This window comes from Oncorhynchus mykiss, chromosome 5 (genome assembly GCF_057628025.1).
Source record: "Oncorhynchus mykiss isolate SJ-2025 chromosome 5, ASM5762802v1, whole genome shotgun sequence".
NCBI lineage: Eukaryota > Metazoa > Chordata > Actinopteri > Salmoniformes > Salmonidae > Oncorhynchus > Oncorhynchus mykiss.
This window is the reverse complement of record NC_143026.1, coordinates 62,583,083-62,600,916: the sequence shown is the minus strand read 5'-3', so window position 1 is coordinate 62,600,916 and position 17,834 is coordinate 62,583,083. Positions and strand designations below refer to the sequence as shown.

The window sequence follows — 17,834 nt, the reverse complement described above, 5'->3', positions numbered from 1 at the left end:
AGTAATTTTGCATTCTAACTGCAGTTACAGTGCAGTATTACTGCAGTACACTGCAGTAATTCTGAAATTACCGTCCAAAATACCACAGTCGACTGCATAATAATGTAGCCTATGTAGTTACTGCACTTTTACCGCAGCTATCTTTTTTTGTAAGGGTTTGTTCTTTTTTTGTAAGGGTTTGTTCTTTTTTGTAAGGGTTTGTTCTTTTTTTGTAAGGGTTTGTTCTTTTTTGTAAGGGTTTGTTCTTTTTTGCAAGGGTTTGTTCTTTTTTGTAAGGGTTTGTTCTTTTTTGTAAGGGTTTGTTCTTTTTTGTAAGGGTTTGTTCTTTTTTGTAAGGGTTTGTTCTTTTTTTGTAAGGGTTTGTTCTTTTTTTGTAAGGGTTTGTTCTTTTTTGTAAGGGTTTGTTCTTTTTTGTAAGGGTTTGTTCTTTTTTGTAAGGGTTTGTTCTTTTTTTGTAAGGGTTTGTTCTTTTTTGTAAGGGTTTGTTCTTTTTTTGTAAGGGTTTGTTCTTTTTTGTAAGGGTTTGTTCTTTTTTGTAAGGGTTTGTTCTTTTTTGTAAGGGTTTGTTCTTTTTTGTAAGGGTTTGTTCTTTTTTGTAAGGGTTTGTTCTTTTTTTGTAAGGGTTTGTTCTTTTTTGTAAGGGTTTGTTCTTTTTTGTAAGGGTTTGTTCCGTGGAGAACGAACATCCCTATCCAGTGTGCCGTGGCGGTCTGCTCCACTCTTATCATGAGGGGTGTTTCTTTACAAACGCGTATCCAATCGCCTTGGTCCCAGACCCTTACTAAACCAATCACAAGTTTCAAACTGCCGCTGTTAACAGTGCGGTGGCCGGGAAATTGAGGATTTCACGGGTGATGCTGCCGCAGTTACAATGCTGGTGATGGAGAATTGCAGGCGCATATAGTCTGATATAAAGTATCCACTGGAGTGGTGTAAAGCATGCTTCACCGTCTGACAGGAGGAATCTGGGTTTGGCGGACACCAGGAGTACGCAACCTGCCCAACTGCATAGTGCCAGCTGTAAAGTTTGGTGGAGGAGGAATAATGGTCTGGGGCTGTTTTCATGGTTCGGGCTAGCCCCCTTAGTTCCAGTGAATAGAAATCTTAACACTACAACATACAACAGACGATTCTGTGCTTCCAACTTTGTGGCAACAGTTTGGGGAAGGCCCTTTCCTATTTCAGCATGACAATGCCCCGTGCACAAAGCGAGGTTCATACAGAAATCGTTTGTTGAGATCGGTGTGGAAGAACTTGACTGGCCTACACAGAGCCCTGACCTCAACCCCATCGAACACCTTTGGGATGAATTGGAACACCGACTGCGAGCCAGAACACCGACTGCGAGCCGACTGCGAGCCAGGCCTAATCGCTAATGCTCTTGTGGCTGAATGGAAGCCAGCCCCCAGCGGCAATGTTCTAACATCTAGTGGAAAGCCTTTCCAGAAGAGTGGATGCTGTTATAGGAGCAAAGGGAGGACCAAGTCCATATTAATTACCATAATTTTGGAATGAGATGGCAAGCAGGTGTCCACATACTTTCGGTCATGTAGTGTAACTGGACGCACGTGACATCTCATTGGCTAGAATGTTCCCACCTGATCTCGCCTCCTCCCACCTGCCTTTCCGCCTTTGCGACAAAGGGAGAATCTCAATTGTATACTCCTCACGTCCTCTTTCTGTCCTTGCCTCCTTCCCAAAACCCATTGGACGAGAAAGTCCGAGGTCCCCCTCGTTGCAGACGGTGCACTACTTTTGTGAGAGAGAAAATGTTTCCAGTGCAGCAGAGGGCTATATTGATCCGCTAATACAGGCAAGACTGGCTCACTTATTAGGCAGGGTTAAAGACGGTCTATGGAGGAAGATTTAAGAGGGCGACATTTCCTGAGTGGTGCAGCGGTCTAAGGCACTACATCGCAGTGCTGAGGCGCCGCTTCAGCCTTGGGTTTGATCCCAGGCAGTGTCCCAGCCGGCAGTGACCAGGAGCTCCATGGCGTGGCATACAATTGGGCCAGCATCGTCCGGGTTAGGGGAGGGTTTGGCCGGGGGAATTTCCTTGGCTCATCATGCTCTAGCAACTCCTTGTGGCGGACCAGCCCTGAATGGCCAGGACCAGCCCTGAATACTGCCGTAGTAAAGGCCCAGTGCACTACTTTTGTGAGAAAGATACATGTTTCCTGCACTCCACACATAGGTCTACTAATACAGTATTATAAAGGCCCAGTGCACTGCTTTTGTGAGAATAAAAAAATATATGCACAAAACAAAAATATAAATGCAACATGCAACAATTTCAAAGATTTTACTGAGTTACAGTTCATAAGGAAATCAATAAATTTAAATAAATGCATTAGGTGCTAATATATGGATTTCCCCCTGACTGGGAATACAGATATGCTTCTGTTGGTCACAGATACCTTTAAAAAAAGGAAGAGGCGTAGATCAGAAAACCAGTCAGTATCTGGTATGACCACCATTTGCCTCATGCTGCGACACGTCTCCTTGGCATACAGTTGATCAGGCTCTTGATTGTGATCTGTGGAATGTTGTCCCACTCCTCTTCAATGGCTGTGCGAAGTTGCTGGATATTGGTGGAAACTGGAACATGCTGTCATACATGTCGATCAGAGCATCTCACACATGCTCAATGGTTGATATGTCTGGTGGGTATGCAGACCATGTAACAACTGGGACATTTTCAGCTTCCAGGAATTGTATACAGATCCTGCATGCTGAAACATGTGATGGTGGTGGATGAATGGCACAACAATGGGCCTCAGGATCTCGTCACGATATCTCCGATATCTCTGTGCATTCAAATTGCCATCGATAATATGCAATTGTCTTCATTGTCCGTAGTTTATGCCTGCCCATACCATAACCCCACCAACACCATGGGGCACTCTGTTCACAACGTTGACATCAGCAAACCGCTCGCCCACACGATGTCATACCAACTGCCCGATACAGTTGAAACTGGGAATCATCCATGAAGAGCACACTTCTACAGCATGACAGTGGCCACCGAAGGTGAGCATTTGCCGACTGAAGTCGAACTGTTGTCAGGTCAAGACCCTTGTGAGGAAGACGAGAACACATATAAGCTTTCCTGAAACGGTTTCTGACAGTTTGTGTAGAAATTCTTGGGTTGTACAAACCACAGTTTCATCAGCTGTCTGGGTGGTTGGTCTCAGACGATCCCACAGGTGAAGAAGCCATATGTGGATGTCCTGGGCTGGGGTGGTTACAAATGGTCTGAGGTTTTGAGGCCGGTTGGACTCTAAAACAACGTTGGAGGCGGTTTATGGTAGAGAAATAACATTAAATTCTCTGTCAACAGCTCTGTTGGACATTCCTGCAGTCAGCATGCCAATTGCACACTCACTCAAATCTTGAGACATCTGTGGCATTGCGTTGTGTGACAAAGCTGCACATTTTAGAGTTTAATTTTTTTTGTTCCCAGCACAAGGTGCACCTGTGTAGTGACCATGCCGTTTATTCAGCTTCTTGATATGCCACACCTGTCAGGTGGATGGATTATTTTGGCAAGGAGAAATGCACACAAACAGGAACGTAAACACATTTGTGCACAACATTTGAGAGAAATAAGCTTTTTGTGCTTATGGAACATTTCTGGGATCTTTTATTTCAGCTCATGAAACATGGGACTAACACTTTATATGTTGCATTTATATTTTTGGTCAGTATATATGTTTTATTTTATTCCGATTTTTCAAGGGGTGCTGCAGCCCCCTCAGAGGTAGAAAATGCCAACTCATTTCCGTTTTTTATGACTACATTGTGCTTGTTGAACATTGCAGGCGACTGCCGACTGACTGATCTACAAATAACCTTGCATCATAAATAACTACTCATTGTTTTTGTAAATCAGTCAGCCAATCACAATTTACCTAAGATACATTACGGTTTTGATTCTCTGGAACACGGCGATATAAGTGAGTTCCAGTCCGACTATAGGTGCATTCAGTTCGCTTGATTTGTACTGAATGGCACGTTTCCACACAACCTTCTTGAACGGACGTTGAGGTACGTTTGCTCCCGTTTGGTGGGTGCTGCAAGGCGTGTCTTGAGGCAATGAGTGGCGTATTTAAAGAGCAGTGGTCATGCTGACAGCGTTTTCCAACCCACAACCTCCTCGTTTTTCAATTGGTCGTTCAGTACAGTACCCTTTCCGTTCAATTGAACGTTACAGAACATAAATCGTACTGTACGCAGCCCAGGACTGCTGCCAGACCCTTCTGACAGTATCGGATAGTGAGGCATTCTCAATCGGTGTTGGAGCTATTTAACTCTTATTGGAGGCATCGAATACGTTGTACTCTACTGGTTTACTATAAAAATGTTCTGTAAACATGTTTTATAGACATTGTATTGCAAACCTCGAGCGCCCCAATCAAATGGAGCGCATTACATCACATGCGCTTTTCTTCCCTTGAGAAAAAAAACACTGGAGCGGATGTCGCGGCGGCACTGACTGTTTGTGGTGAGCTGTCAGTGAGCTTCTACGCTCAATGTGTGGTAGCGAGGCAGCAGAAAGCGTGGCTGAAGCTTGGGACCGATGGAACAGCAGCGCCTGTAAACTGGCAGAGCACCAAAGAAGTGGAGAATCGGGGGGTGGGTGGGGGGGTTGTATGTGAATTTCAAAGAAGTCGGGATGGACGGCAAAGGTACGTTGAAGATGTTCTCCCGAAAGAAAAGGGAATTGATAAAAACCCCTTCCATCTCGAAGAAGACTCGAGCAGGAAGCCCCGGGCCACAGAGCTCATCATCAGTAAGTAGCACATCATCTCTGATTTCCTCCTGTCACTCAGACAGATTTCCTATACTGTCTGTCCGCTGCTGAGAAGCTAGGGGAGTTGGGGGACAGCATGACAGATGTCAAACTTCAGTAGATTGTTTAGACCTGACCTCAATTAAATTGACTTCACTTATCGTAAGTTATGGACCAGCAATGGCATATTTAGTGGGGTGTTTTGAAGGCTACAGGTGAGCATTTTAGGTGATTTATATGGACAGTAGCCTATCATTTAATTCATTTAAAGTAGCCTAGTGGGGGAGAGATGTTATACTATTGGGATATTTGGTTGAATATTTGAGGACGTTGTTGATGAATACTTAAAACTAGTTGGATTAGTCAATTCAAAATAAACCTGTTAGTCACTGATAACTTTGCAGAATGACTCATTTTTTTTCATTTCTCACTCATTGGAAAATATTTTTGTGGGTTAGTAAGCCAGTATTGGTTCGTCACCTGCAAGATGAGTCTAGTTTAAAAAGTGACTCCTGCTAAAGATGATGGGAAAACAATAGGGACAGAGACCATGCTGAAACGTGGTAGCAAGAATAGTTACAACCCATACTCCACGGGCCAGAGAGTTAAGAGAGAGGAGGCTAAAGCCAAGAACAAATTGGACAAACAACCCAATAGACCCAACGTCTGGCTCAAACAGGTATGTCAAACACTACCAATTAGTTAGCCACCTAGGTTTTTATACATTTTCCTCATGAGAAGGAATGAGTGTTATTATTCTCACTGCTTTGAGACCATCTGTCCTTAAAATACTTATTTCCGTTTATAAAAACATGTATCTGCTTCATACAGTATGCTACACTTTCAAGTTTAGAATACAGTACCATAAAAGGTGTTCTTGGAATAACATGATGCAAGGTCTGCTCTAGTTGTCTTAGTTGCGCCTCCTACTGGCAGGGTGTGATGCTGCCGCTATTTTCTGTTTCATAACCACACCGTGCACCTGCCATTGATACTGTTTAGACTTTAAGATGTGTACGTTTCAGGCCTCTACACTACATCACTGCATCCACGACTTGTAACAGCTAGACTCTGATTTAGCTATTATTTAATCAACTCTGGCATTTATGTTAGGTGTGTTGTAGTCCATGGACAAGTTGGGACACTTGATGAGTTGATTTCATAACTTTTCTGTTTCATGTCTCATCAAACCGTACAACTTGATGTTGCTTAAAGTGGCCCTAGTTTCTGTTTTCGGTGAGCTGTTTCAGGGTGTGGCAAGAAGCTGAGTCAGGAAGTGTTACACAACACAGGCTCTTGTTGAAGTCTCTGTTTGTCTGTTTACCAACAGTCTGCCAAAAATATCAGTCACATTATTGTCCTGATGTTTTTGTGTTACCACAGATGTCACAAGTCCTTCTCCCTCTCCTCTCCCCCCTCCTCTCTCTTACCCAGCTGTCTATTCTCCAGGAGCAGCCTCGTCGTGATGCTATCGACACAACCCCTTCTTCAACCTCATCCTCCTCCACCCTCTTCCCCATTCCCGGTGCCCCATCGGACTCCTCCGTGTCCTGCCCTGGCACCCCAAGTGCCCAGCATAGCAAGCTGGTGGGGGTGGGCTGCCCGACCCCAGGGGCCACCATGAAGAGGCCCACCGGCCTCAGCCGCCATGCCAGCGCCGCGGGGTTCCCTATCCACTCATGGGTGTTCACCAAGGGCCAGGGAAAGGGGGCTATCACCCCCACCACCCCCCAAGACAGCTCAGAGAGCATGGCCATCGAGGTGGAGGACATCCCCTCTCTGTTAAGTAATGTGGCCCGCTTTGCTGAGGCCGTAGAGAAGTTGAAGGACGTTGTATTGGGGGAAGGTGAGTGGATACAGGTTCACATAGGTTTATGCACTTCTCCTTTGTCTGGCTAAGGTTTAGCTCTGAGGGAGGTACAGGACACAAAGGCCATGTTTGAACATGGTGGGGGGGGGGGGGGGTGGTGTGTGTGTGTGTGTGTGTGTACCTTTTCAAAATACAGTTAACCAACTGCTATGGTCAGTCTCTGGAGTCTTGATATTCATTTGTCTCCTCTAAGACTGTTAGAGAGGCATAAGAGCTTATAGATGGGACAACTTATCTTCAGAACTCTAGTCAGATATTTCATTGTGCACATGATTGAGTGGTCCTCTGTAGGTCCATTGGTAGAATGTGGAGCTTGCAGTGCCAGGATATAGTGGGTTTTGTGTGACTGTAAGTCGCTTTGGATAAAAGTCTGCTAGATGTATTACTATTATGATATGCCTTTGTTATTGGGATTGCTTTTGGCTGCATCGTGACCATCTGCTATTGTTTCCCAGTCTTATTGTTCTCTGTGTGGATGTCTAAATTCTCCACTACTCCTACCTGATGCGCCACATGTTAGCATGCGCTCAGAACAATGCTGTTTTGGTTCCCCTCCTCACCCCCCCTGTTCACCACGTGTTGCGTGTGGGAGGGGAAGGGCGGGCTGGCTGGCTTTGCACAAGCAACCCAGTTCTCTTGCTCGAGATGTAACAGCGACCACACTCCAGCAGGAAACCAGTCTCCTGTTTACTGCAATTTCTGTCTGTACTCAAGCAAAATGGCTGGTCCAACGGTTTTTCTGCAAAAAACAGTCATAGTTACCTCAGATCAAGGATTTTTTCATTTTCATGAGGCAGGCTGATAATGTGTAATTTATTTTATTGATGCAATAAAATACAAGATGTGCAACAAGTGATGTAACAATTTCAACTTGAGAGAATCAGGCCAACAATTGGTCTCACTTTGGAACATGGGTTGATTGCTCTAAAAGTGATGGAATGGTTAGGGTGTCTATACTTTAACTTATTACCCCCCCCCCCCCCCCCCCCCCCGTGACTGTCGTATTAATCTAAACAGGAAGCAATGATGCATGGCAGAGCGACCTCGTTCAGACTTCCTCCTCACATAGTCCACTGCGTTAGTCTGACCTGTGACACCGTCAATACCACAAGACTGCTTCCAGTCCATCCTTGTGATGTTCTGAGATTAACCTCCCCGTTTGAACCTATCACATGGTCAATATCTGACATGATGTGCTCCCTTAAGTTATGAACCTATCTCTGAATTAAATTCTGACAAACCACAACCATCTAAAACTGAAATATTTGATACGAGATTATCCAGGAACTAAATTGACATACAAGTCTATGCACACAGTCACATAATGCCACATGTTCATTTAGCTAGTTTCAGTTTCTATAGTAGGCGTCTTGGAGCCTTTTATACCATCCTCCTTCTGACATGCCCTCTAACTAGTCTACCCTCTATGGCCTCCTGGTCCCATTCCATGGGCCAGCCACTATGACAGACACGGACATTGAGATGGAGGGCCAAAGGGGAAAAGAGGAGGAAGGAGGGCTCTACCGGCCAAAGGATCTGCTGTCTGTGAGAGAGAGACAAGAGGAAGTGGCCTGCAGACGTCACTGCTGACATCAAAGCTGTCCCTACAACCCGTCTGTCTGCCGTCCGTGTTACTATTCATGGTGTCCAGAGACTGGTCATGAATCACTCCCTCTCAACCTCTAATAACCTGTAATGACCTCTAATACTGTGACCAACCCTAATAGTCTGTCTATAAAGATGATCTCCATGTTATATGGATTCCGTGTTGTGACGGTGAGCCCCGTCACAGACCTCAGACACAGCCTTCTATCTCCCCAACACCAACCCTATCACTTCTGGTTGTAACTAGTACTCGATAGATGTACAAAATGGTAGGTTAGGCTCAGTCCTCTTTGTGTGTGGCTGTAGACAAGTGGAGTGCTGAGTATTAGGAATGGCACAGGATCCATGTCTCTCCTGTCTGTGTCTCTGACTGTCCCGTCTCTTTTTTGCTCTCTCTGTCTGTAGACAAGCAGGAGAACCGTCGCCCTCTGGCCCATGAGTGCCTGGGAGAGGTCCTGAGGGTCCTACGACAGGTCATCAGCACCTACCCTCTCCTCAACACTGTGGAGACCCTTACTGCTGCAGGCAAACTCATATCTAAGGTTAAAGGTAAGACTACTGGCTGGACCAATCAGTGGTCTACTAGCTAGGGTCAAAAAGTCCATGCTTTTAGCACAAAGTCAATGAGTTAAAATGGCCTAGAATGAACACATTCATTATTTTGATTGCAGGATTTCACTATGAGACTTGTAATGACACAGAAAAGAAGGACTTTGAGAAGGCCATTGAAACCATTGCAGTTGCTTTTAGTAGCAGGTAAGTATTTGGTACATCTGTTTCTCAGTATGTATTGTCATGAGCTAGTAACAGTATTTCATGGATCCTGGAATAAACCAAAGGTGACACTGTGCGTCACAATGCTCTTTCTTTTGACTTTTTATTCTCTGGCACAGAGTAATGGGACATGACCATGTGTCCTCAGTGGTAAGGTCGGGGTGGTGGTGTATGACGACAGTAGAACTGTAGAAGTACAATGTACGTGTGTGTGTGTGTGCATTTGTGCGATAGAGAAGTGGAGCTTAGAGCAAAAAACAGTGACACATTTGCATGTGGCTCAGTAGAAAACAGGAAGTGTAGTGGTGGTTTTCTTCTGTTCCGTAACCTAGGACACAAAACCAAAACGCAGCCATTTGGCGTCTGTTGTCTCAACAGATTATCTACAGACAGAGAATAGGTGCGTCTATCCTCGGATACAATGTGTAGGTGTGATAATGGTCGTTTGGATACAAACATATCACTCTCAAAAAAATACAAGTACATTTGTGACCAACTGGCTCAAATAAGTCTTCTGTTGCAACATTTTGAAATTGTGTTTTTAAAAAAAAAAAATTACATTGGATAAAAATAGAGACTCGGTGCTACAAAATGGTATATCATACACTGCATTTGAGGAACAATGGGAAAGTAATTCTGCTTTGAAAGTTGATGAACTTGTAAACTCACTTTTTGAGAAAATGGCCTTTGAATTTTGGGTACCTACTGGAGAGCTCTCCTTTGTCTACAACCATTCAGCATTGTTCACACCCTCTTAATTAAGCCAGCCCCATCTATCTTTTTAAGGATTCACATGTGAGGTAATGTGCTGAACAGTGAGTAGTGAAGTAAAGATTAAGACTAGAAGTGGTAAAAGTAGTAGCCTACAATAAGGAAAAATTCCAGTTCAACAGGAAGTGTCCAGATAAAAATATTTAGTCAATATTAGATGCCGCTTACCCAGACACATTTGTCAAAATGAATGGATCATGTGAAAAAAATGCTTTAACCCCCAGCCACATACTGCCAAGCTAAAACATATGCTCTGATATGGCTATTTTATGTCTATTTTAAAATTGTAAATAGGAATATACATACATAATTCAAAAGAATGTTTGTTCACTTCCTGGCCATGCACAGTACATACAACCCCAACAGGGCAAAGAAGACAGAGCGGAAGTTATATGGCCGGTGCGATTGCACAGAGCCTGGCATCAACCACTTCCTGATGTTTTTTTCTCTCTCCTTGTCTCCTTTCCTTGTCTCCTTTTCTTTCCATGACCACCGGTAGGGGAAAGAACCCGAACTGTACCCTTCACATTGCTTTAACCGATCAAATCCTATTTGATCTACACATTTTCCCTTTTTATTTTAGTCCTTCCTCTCTCTCCATCTCTGATGGAAGTACTGTCGGTGTAATGGCCTCTCTCTGTCCTCCTCAGTGTGTCAGAGCTGCTGATGGGGGAGGTGGACAGCAGTACCCTACTGTCCCTGCTGCCAACAGAGAAGAGCAGGGTGAGTGGGGGTTAATTTGGCTTTCTTGATGTGCATGTGGCAGGAGGTGTCGGCTCTCAGAGCGGATGTTTGTGGGCAGCAAGGCCAGCTTCCTGGCAGTGACACAGTGTGTCTTTATCTCCGCCTGTTCCTCTCCCTCGTTCTCCTGTTATAACAACACACACAGGCCGCCTCTGAGACTCCACATAACACAGTTCCTTCTATCTCATTCATCAATGCAGCTCCAATACTGACACACTGAATTCAACAGGCCTGCACACACACACTGGGGGGTTATTGCCTACAGTCTATGTGCCAAATCCTATTTTCATTGGAACTTTCAAGTTTGTATTAGTCATATGTACAGGATACTTACTTGCAGGTTCCTTCTCGACATTGCAACAACAAATAATGAAAGATAAGAATATGAACATAAAGTAAATGGCTCAGTAGAATATAATAAATATTTTAGCAGAAGTATGAAACAGGAAGGTGAGATTTATAGTCCAATATTTACATGTGTTTTGGGGAAGGGGGATGAGGGAGCAAGTGTTTTAAATTGTGCAGTATTTAATATCCATCATTCAATTGTACATGCCCATCCCTGAGATGCCACTTGGCATTGCTCTGTTCCATCATTATTTGTATTGGCTCTGGTAAACACGGTGTACCGAATAATTAAGCAATAAGGTCCGAGGAGGTGTGGTATTTGGTCAATATACCACGGCTAAAGGCTGCTCTTATGTGCAACGTGGAGTTGCTGGACACAGCCCTTAGCCGTGGTATATTGGCCATATACCCCAAACCCCGATGTGCCTTATTGCTATTATAAACTGGTTACTAACGTAATTAGAGCAGTAAAAATGCATGTCTTGTCGTACCCGTGGTATACGGTCTGATATACCACGGCTGTCAGCCAATCAGCATTCAAGACTCGAAGCACCCAGTTTATAATATACTATATAGCAGAGTTGGGGTTAATTCCACAAATTCTCCCTGTAAATTCCATTTAATTTAAGGTCAGTCTTTGAATTCAGAAAATTAAATTCCTCTCAACTCCAATGTTAGGTAATTTCCAAGAATTCAATTCCTTATTAAGGCTTTCAGGCTGATCATGGAACTGTTCAGACATCCTAGCTTTATTGGAAATATAGAAATACATGTTGAAATGATTAAAAACAAATCCTGCAGCTAATTGTTTTTATACTAAGTGCATTCATTCCAATAACTGAGAAATGTAAAAATATTGAATTCCAATTCAATTACAAAGATCAAATGTTTTCACAATGTCAATTAAAATAAACAGTCTCATTCCAATTCTATTCCCATTTCATAACTTGAAGATTGTTGAAATTAGAATTCAACGTAAGCTCTTCAATTCATGATTGAATTCAATAATTGAATTGGAATTTCTGCTACAGAGTACAGAATAAGGTACTGTTCCGCAGTATTCTTGAGTGGTCTGAAACTCTTTCTCTCTGTGTGTCCAGTCTATGGAGAACCTGTACGGGGTGTCGGGTCATGGGCTAGAGGGAGCTCAGATGAGGAGTGACCTGCAGGACTTTGGCCGGGCCGAGGAGGTGGACATCATGCTGCAACGTAGTGAAGGGGGAGTGGACTCTGCTCTGGCCTACGCTAAGACCATCTCTAAATACATGAAGGACCTGATGAGCTACGTGGAGAAGAGGACCTCACTGGGTGGGTAGACACACACACCGCAGACAGTTCCCTACACACAATAGTGGAGATTTAGGTTGACTCTTATAACCTGAATGTAACGTATTATTGATTTGTTGATTCACCCATGTATCTTTCCCCATCCAGAGGTGGAGTTTGCCAAGGGCTTACAAAGACTGTACCAGTCCAGCAAGCACAGCATCACACATGTAAGCCCTAGTGATATTGTATTCTATAGTAGAAGGAGTTAAGGAAAGGAATACCCAATTCACTCTCGTCAAAATGATTACATCCAATTCAAGAGGCTCCTGTGATGACAATGCTATTTCCCCTCTCACCACTCCCTATCTCTCAGCCCCACATGCCCTTCTACTCCATCTACTCTCTGGCTCTGGAGCAGGACTTGGAGCAGAGCAGTGGGATGCAGCAGGCCGCCACCACACTGCACAACCAGACCTTCCTACAGCCTCTGATGCAGCGTAAACACGAGCATGAGAAGAAACGCAAGGAGGTCAAGGAACAGTGGTACCGTGCCAAGAGGAAACTGGTCAGTTCCTTGCTAGTGCTATTTATGCAGTATGTTATCTCTCTATTTATATTATCTGTCTCACATTGCCATGAAGTTTACAGGTATACATGTTTTACCGTTTTGAGAATGATTTGACAATATATCAACAAAGTATCTATTAAAGAAACAACTTTGTTTTCTCTCTCAAGATGTTGCCCAATTTGTACCCAAAGACTGATTCTGTGTACCTATGTGTTTGGGATCCAGATGGAATGTGAGTCTAACCTGCGAAAGGCCAAGCATGCCTACATGGCTCGCTGTGAGGAGCACGACAAGGCCAAAGCAGCTGCTAGCAGAGCCGCAGAGGAGGATGGAGGAGGCTCTACCACCAAGTCTCTGGGCAAAAAGTTACGAGTGGAGGAAGACGCTCGCAACAAGGTGCCCATCACTGCATATGTTGTTTTTCCTCCATTCTCTCTCATCTCCACTCTTCTACTCATCTCACCTCCCCCCATCTCTCCTCCCCATATCTCGCCTAGTCTCTTCTCTCCCTCGCCTCTTCAGGGAAATCTGCTAAAAAGCAGAATGACTGCAAGTCGTTGTCAAAGCCTATGGCCATATTTCATTGAGTATTGTATGCCATTAGCCTAGCTGAGAATTGACCACCGTGTGTGTGTTCAGGCTGAAGAGGCAGAGGCCACCTACAGGACATGTATAGCAGACGCCACCACCCAGCAGCAGGAGCTGGAACACGTCAAGGTCAATGTGCTCCGACTGCTGCAGGAGGTCATCAAACAGAGTGACCAGACACTGCGCTCGGTCAGTACACAGACACGCAGACAATTTGTTCAGTGCGTCCAGTCTGTTTAGCTTACATTCCACTCCTTGCACTCCCTGTGATGGAATGTAAGCTAAACCTTCTCCTCCACCACATGACTAAACCATTCCTCTCCTTCCCTCCAGGCCACCATCTCGTACTACCAGATAATGCACATGCAGACGGTGGTGTTGCCGGTCCACTACCAGACTCTGTGTGAGAGCAGTAAGCTGTATGACCCGGGACAGCAGTACGCTGCTCACGTCAGAGACCTGCAGCTCACTGAGGAGCCTGAGGTCACCTACCAGTTTGAGCCCTACACTGCCACTGCAGCCTCCACACAGTGAGTCACTCCTAGCCTCAAAGCTTTTGGTTTGTTAGGTGTCTATGGGCACTCGGTCACTTTACACCAAGTAATAAATAAGAGGTAATAGATTTACATTAGTATCATGTTTTTTGGCTGGTTTTATATCTGTTAATTCAGGCATCCAGCTCGACCCCTTAATGACAGCTTCAACACAGACCAGCAGAGCAGCTCTGAGGGTCAACCCAGCACCGGAGAGACCACGACAGGGGAGGACCTCAGCGCTGAAAACGCCAGAAAGAGTATGTAATTTTGTATGATATTGATGCGGTTCTTACTGTCTTGTGCCGTCTCACTATGCAAGACAAAACAATGTAGACCTACATGAGGTATTTGTGCTGTCCATGATAACCTTGTGTCCCCTTCCCAGGACAAGGCCACAAATCGTGGGGTTCTACAGTGAGTGATGCAGACAGTGTAGAAGGGGAAGGTGGCCTGGAATCTCCTACCACCAGTTCAGGTAAGGCTTTCTCTGTCTGTCTCTCTATCTCTATGTCTCCCTCCATCTCCTGCAGTGCTATAGCTGTGTGTTATTGTTTTGTACGTTTTAGGTGACATCAGTAAAATGGCACGCACCTCCTCCACCGGGACCATGTCGTCCAACGAGGATCCAGATGAGAAGGACGGGAACGTGGCCTCCTTCGAAGCACCAAGTAAGACCGGAGGTCTACCTCCTCTCTGTTTGCCAATTATTACATCATTCATGCATTTATCAATTTATCCATCAATCTTCATCTGCAGACATAAATGGCATGGAGCCTGAGATTGCGGTTCCAACCGGACCTTTCCGTAACATTGGGCTCTCCAAAGCCGCCCAGACTCATCGGCTGCGTAAACTCCGCACCCCGTCCAAGTGTCGGGAGTGCGACAGCTACGTGTACTTCCAGGGAGCAGAGTGTGAGGAGGTGAGAGATAAGACCATCTCATTCGTCACCTTTGAAAGCAATAGACTTTGGCTGCTTGATTAGCTGATTACGTCTGTTTTTCTGTGTGAATGACATCTCTGACTTTCATTGGTTATCATCCTGACCTCTAACCTCTTGACCGACTGTATGCCCCTTGTCCTCTATACCAGTGTTTCCTGGCATGTCATAAGCGGTGTCTGGAGACGTTAGCCATCCAGTGTGGCCATAAGAAACTGCAGGGTAGACTCCAGCTGTTCGGCCGAGACTTCTCCCAGGTGTCCAGCGGCAGCTCTGACAGCATCCCATTCATCATCACTAAGTGCATTTCGGAGATCGAGAGACGAGCCCTGAAGACGAAGGTGAGGGAACGCGGGATGAAGGGTCTGTTTCTTGAAAGGAGTGTAATGGTTGGCTGTATGAATGCATTATTTTCTTTCTCCTTCTCTATCCTTCTCTCAAAACATTTTCCCTCTCTTCCCCATTGGTCTCCATCTCTCTCTGCAGGGTATCTACAGAGTAAATGGGGTGAAGACTCGTGTAGAGAAGCTGTGTCAGGCCTTTGAGAATGGCAAGGAACTAGTGGAGCTCTCGCAGTGTTCCCCCCATGACATCAGCAACGTCCTCAAGCTCTACCTCCGACAGGTACCTTGTAGCTGTTTCAGCCTCCATATTTATTTGCGCTTATCATGGGTTGTCTTTGGATAAGATGGCTACAAACGAAGATAAAAAAATCTCCCGCTCTGTCCTCTACAGCTTCCAGAGCCCATCATGCCGTTCCGCCTGTACAACAGCCTCATGGGGTTAGCCAAGGAGAGCCTGCAAACTGAGGGAGGGGAGGCCGGGACGGGGAAGGGGCCAGAGCTGGTGGACCTAGGACCAGATACGGAACCAGCGGTCCTGGCTGTGGTGGATAGACTTAGGGAGCTGGTGAAAGAGCTGCCCAAGGCTAACATAGCCACGCTGCGCTACATCGTACGTCACCTGCGCAGGTGAGCAGCTCAGAAGAGCTACATTGCTTACTCATTTTTTTTTTTTACCTGACACAGATCATTACAAAAGAGTATTCACAACTGTGATCATGTATTACTTGTTTAAACCTCCGTCATATCATCGTTCTACCCCATCTCTGACATCAGGATTGCGGAGTTGGAGCAGGACAATAAGATGAGTCCCAGTAACCTGGGCATCGTGTTTGGCCCCTCTCTGATAAGGCCCCGGCCCACAGGGGCCACAGTGTCCCTGTCCTCTCTAGTGGACTACCCCCACCAGGCCCGCATCATAGAGACTCTCATCGTTTTCTACACAGCCATCTTCCAGTCCAAATCCTCTAGCACCAGCAGTCGCCCATCCTCCATCCTCCAACAGGTGTGTTTTTGTGTGTCTGCGTGACGGTTAATAATATTTGTAACATACAGGAAGAATGTGAATGCTTTCATTTCAGCCACACCCAATAGCTCAACCAATACCAGAGTTTGAACTCAAGTTCCTTGTTTTAACTCCTGTTTGTCTCCCACTGCTGGTGCAGAGTGTCAGTGTGGATGTTGAGGAGGGCAGCAGTGCCGTGGTAGCTGAAGGAGAGGAACAGGAAGCCAAAGAGGAACAGAGCAGAACAGACTCTGACAAGATGGAGGAGGGCTGTGGTAAGAGGTGTTTAGATGGATTTGAAGAAGAATTACTACACGTTTGCCTTTTGATTTGAGTTACATCTTTATAACTTGTATTTATCCAGGTGACCAGTGCCATTTCATTACAGCCCTTTGCTTTTTCTCCATGCAGGAAGTTTTCCAGGTTCCCTGAGCTCCAGTGAGCAGATTGTGGACTCTGACTCAGAGCTGGATGAGACTGGGAGGGGGTCCACACACCACCCACACTGCCTGGTCAAACAGGAGAGCGAGGTCAGCACAGAGGATGACCAACTGAACTGCAGGGATAGTCTGGAACTCTCCAGCCAGTCTGTACCCCAGACCGACCCGGATCCAGACCAAGACCAGGAGAGTCCTGGTCCCGATGCCTCGGACCACGACCCCCCTGAGCCCCCAGACAGCGAGCCCCCGGACCTGGAGGTGTCTGAGCAAGAGCTGAGCATCTCCCTGGCTGAGCTCAACATGAATCAGTCCAACAACTATGTTCTGGGCCATGTGTGGAGCGAATCTCAGTTTGGTGCCGAGGGACAGGGAGCCAGAGTTTGTGTAAACACGACCTGTGCAATGTGTCGACCTCACTGAAAGTCTTTCCTGGAATTGCATGATATATGAAGTTAAAGTTTTATATGTACTTCAAGAGGATGGATCCTGGTTTTAGCTTTGGTATAGAATGTCAGCATTGAATATACTACAAGGCACATCCCTCATAGACACTTAGTTATAACTGTTTTCTGCCATCATTCATTATAGTTCTAACCAGCTGTGACTTAATAATTTGGAAAGTAAATACCTTCTAGATTATCACTGTGCCAGTTTGTATTTCAAATATTTCTTTAGGGACGTTGCTCTTTAAAGCTTGAATAATGTCCAGTAGTGTGGGATCTTTGTCTTGTATGTGTGATTTGTGTGCGCGATGCATTTCTACGATAATTATTCCAGGTATTTAAAGTGCTGCTGGTTTTATTTCAGCACTAAAATTGAAAAAAAATGCATTTTTACATTTTGTGTTTTTATAAATTGTATCATTTTGCCTTGCGTTGGATGGATTTGTCATTATCGGTTTAATCACTTTTTGTCAATGTTTTGTAATAAAGAGTATGCTATTATAAATGTTATACCTTGTCCTTGTAGCTCTTTCATTGTAACTATAGCCCCGTTAATACCTGGCGCTAACCCTTTGTCCTGATCTTATCCACATTCTGATTGGGCACATTTTAAGAACCGGTGTAGATGATTAAGACAATGTGATCACATCTTCCTGAGGTAGTCAGGTATGTGTTGTCTGGATCATTCAAGCCTGGTGGTAGGGGCTATAGGACGGGCTCATTGTAATGACTGGACTGAAATTAATGGAACCAAGTCAAACGTGGTTTCCATATGTTTGATACCGCTCCATTGATTCCATT

At 45.1% G+C, this 17,834-nt stretch overlaps 1 protein-coding gene across 2 annotated transcripts; it reads left to right on the top strand.

Annotated features, from left to right (window-relative positions):
* The first annotated feature begins 4,531 nt into the window (after positions 1–4,531).
* arhgap45b (Rho GTPase activating protein 45b) lies at positions 4,532–17,543 on the top strand. Of its 2 annotated transcripts, XM_021603700.3 has the most exons (22): positions 4,824–5,007; positions 5,251–5,471; positions 6,227–6,638; positions 8,673–8,816; positions 8,939–9,023; positions 10,463–10,535; positions 12,005–12,212; positions 12,339–12,400; positions 12,547–12,738; positions 12,967–13,137; positions 13,381–13,518; positions 13,663–13,859; positions 14,001–14,122; positions 14,251–14,340; positions 14,432–14,533; positions 14,622–14,785; positions 14,956–15,144; positions 15,290–15,427; positions 15,539–15,774; positions 15,922–16,150; positions 16,311–16,425; positions 16,562–17,543. In XM_021603700.3, exons 2-22 carry the CDS (start codon positions 5,343–5,345, stop codon positions 17,008–17,010), a joined length of 3,645 nt encoding a protein of 1,214 aa, XP_021459375.2. In that variant the 5' UTR covers positions 4,824–5,007; positions 5,251–5,342; the 3' UTR covers positions 17,011–17,543. The 2 variants fall into 2 exon arrangements, with proteins under 2 accessions (XP_021459374.2, XP_021459375.2); XM_021603699.3 differs by having other exon boundaries at positions 4,532–5,471.
* Positions 17,544–17,834: the final 291 nt, after the last annotated feature.

Excerpts from the sequence above, each read along its gene's own strand:
- arhgap45b (XM_021603699.3), top strand. The coding sequence starts at position 5,343 with ATGCTGAAACGTGGTAGCAAGAATAGTTACAACCCATACTCCACGGGC. Across the intron at positions 8,817-8,938 it reads ACTCATATCTAAGGTTAAAG|GATTTCACTATGAGACTTGT; the intron begins GTAAGACTACTG and ends TTTTGATTGCAG. Across the intron at positions 13,519-13,662 it reads GTGACCAGACACTGCGCTCG|GCCACCATCTCGTACTACCA; the intron begins GTCAGTACACAG and ends CCTTCCCTCCAG.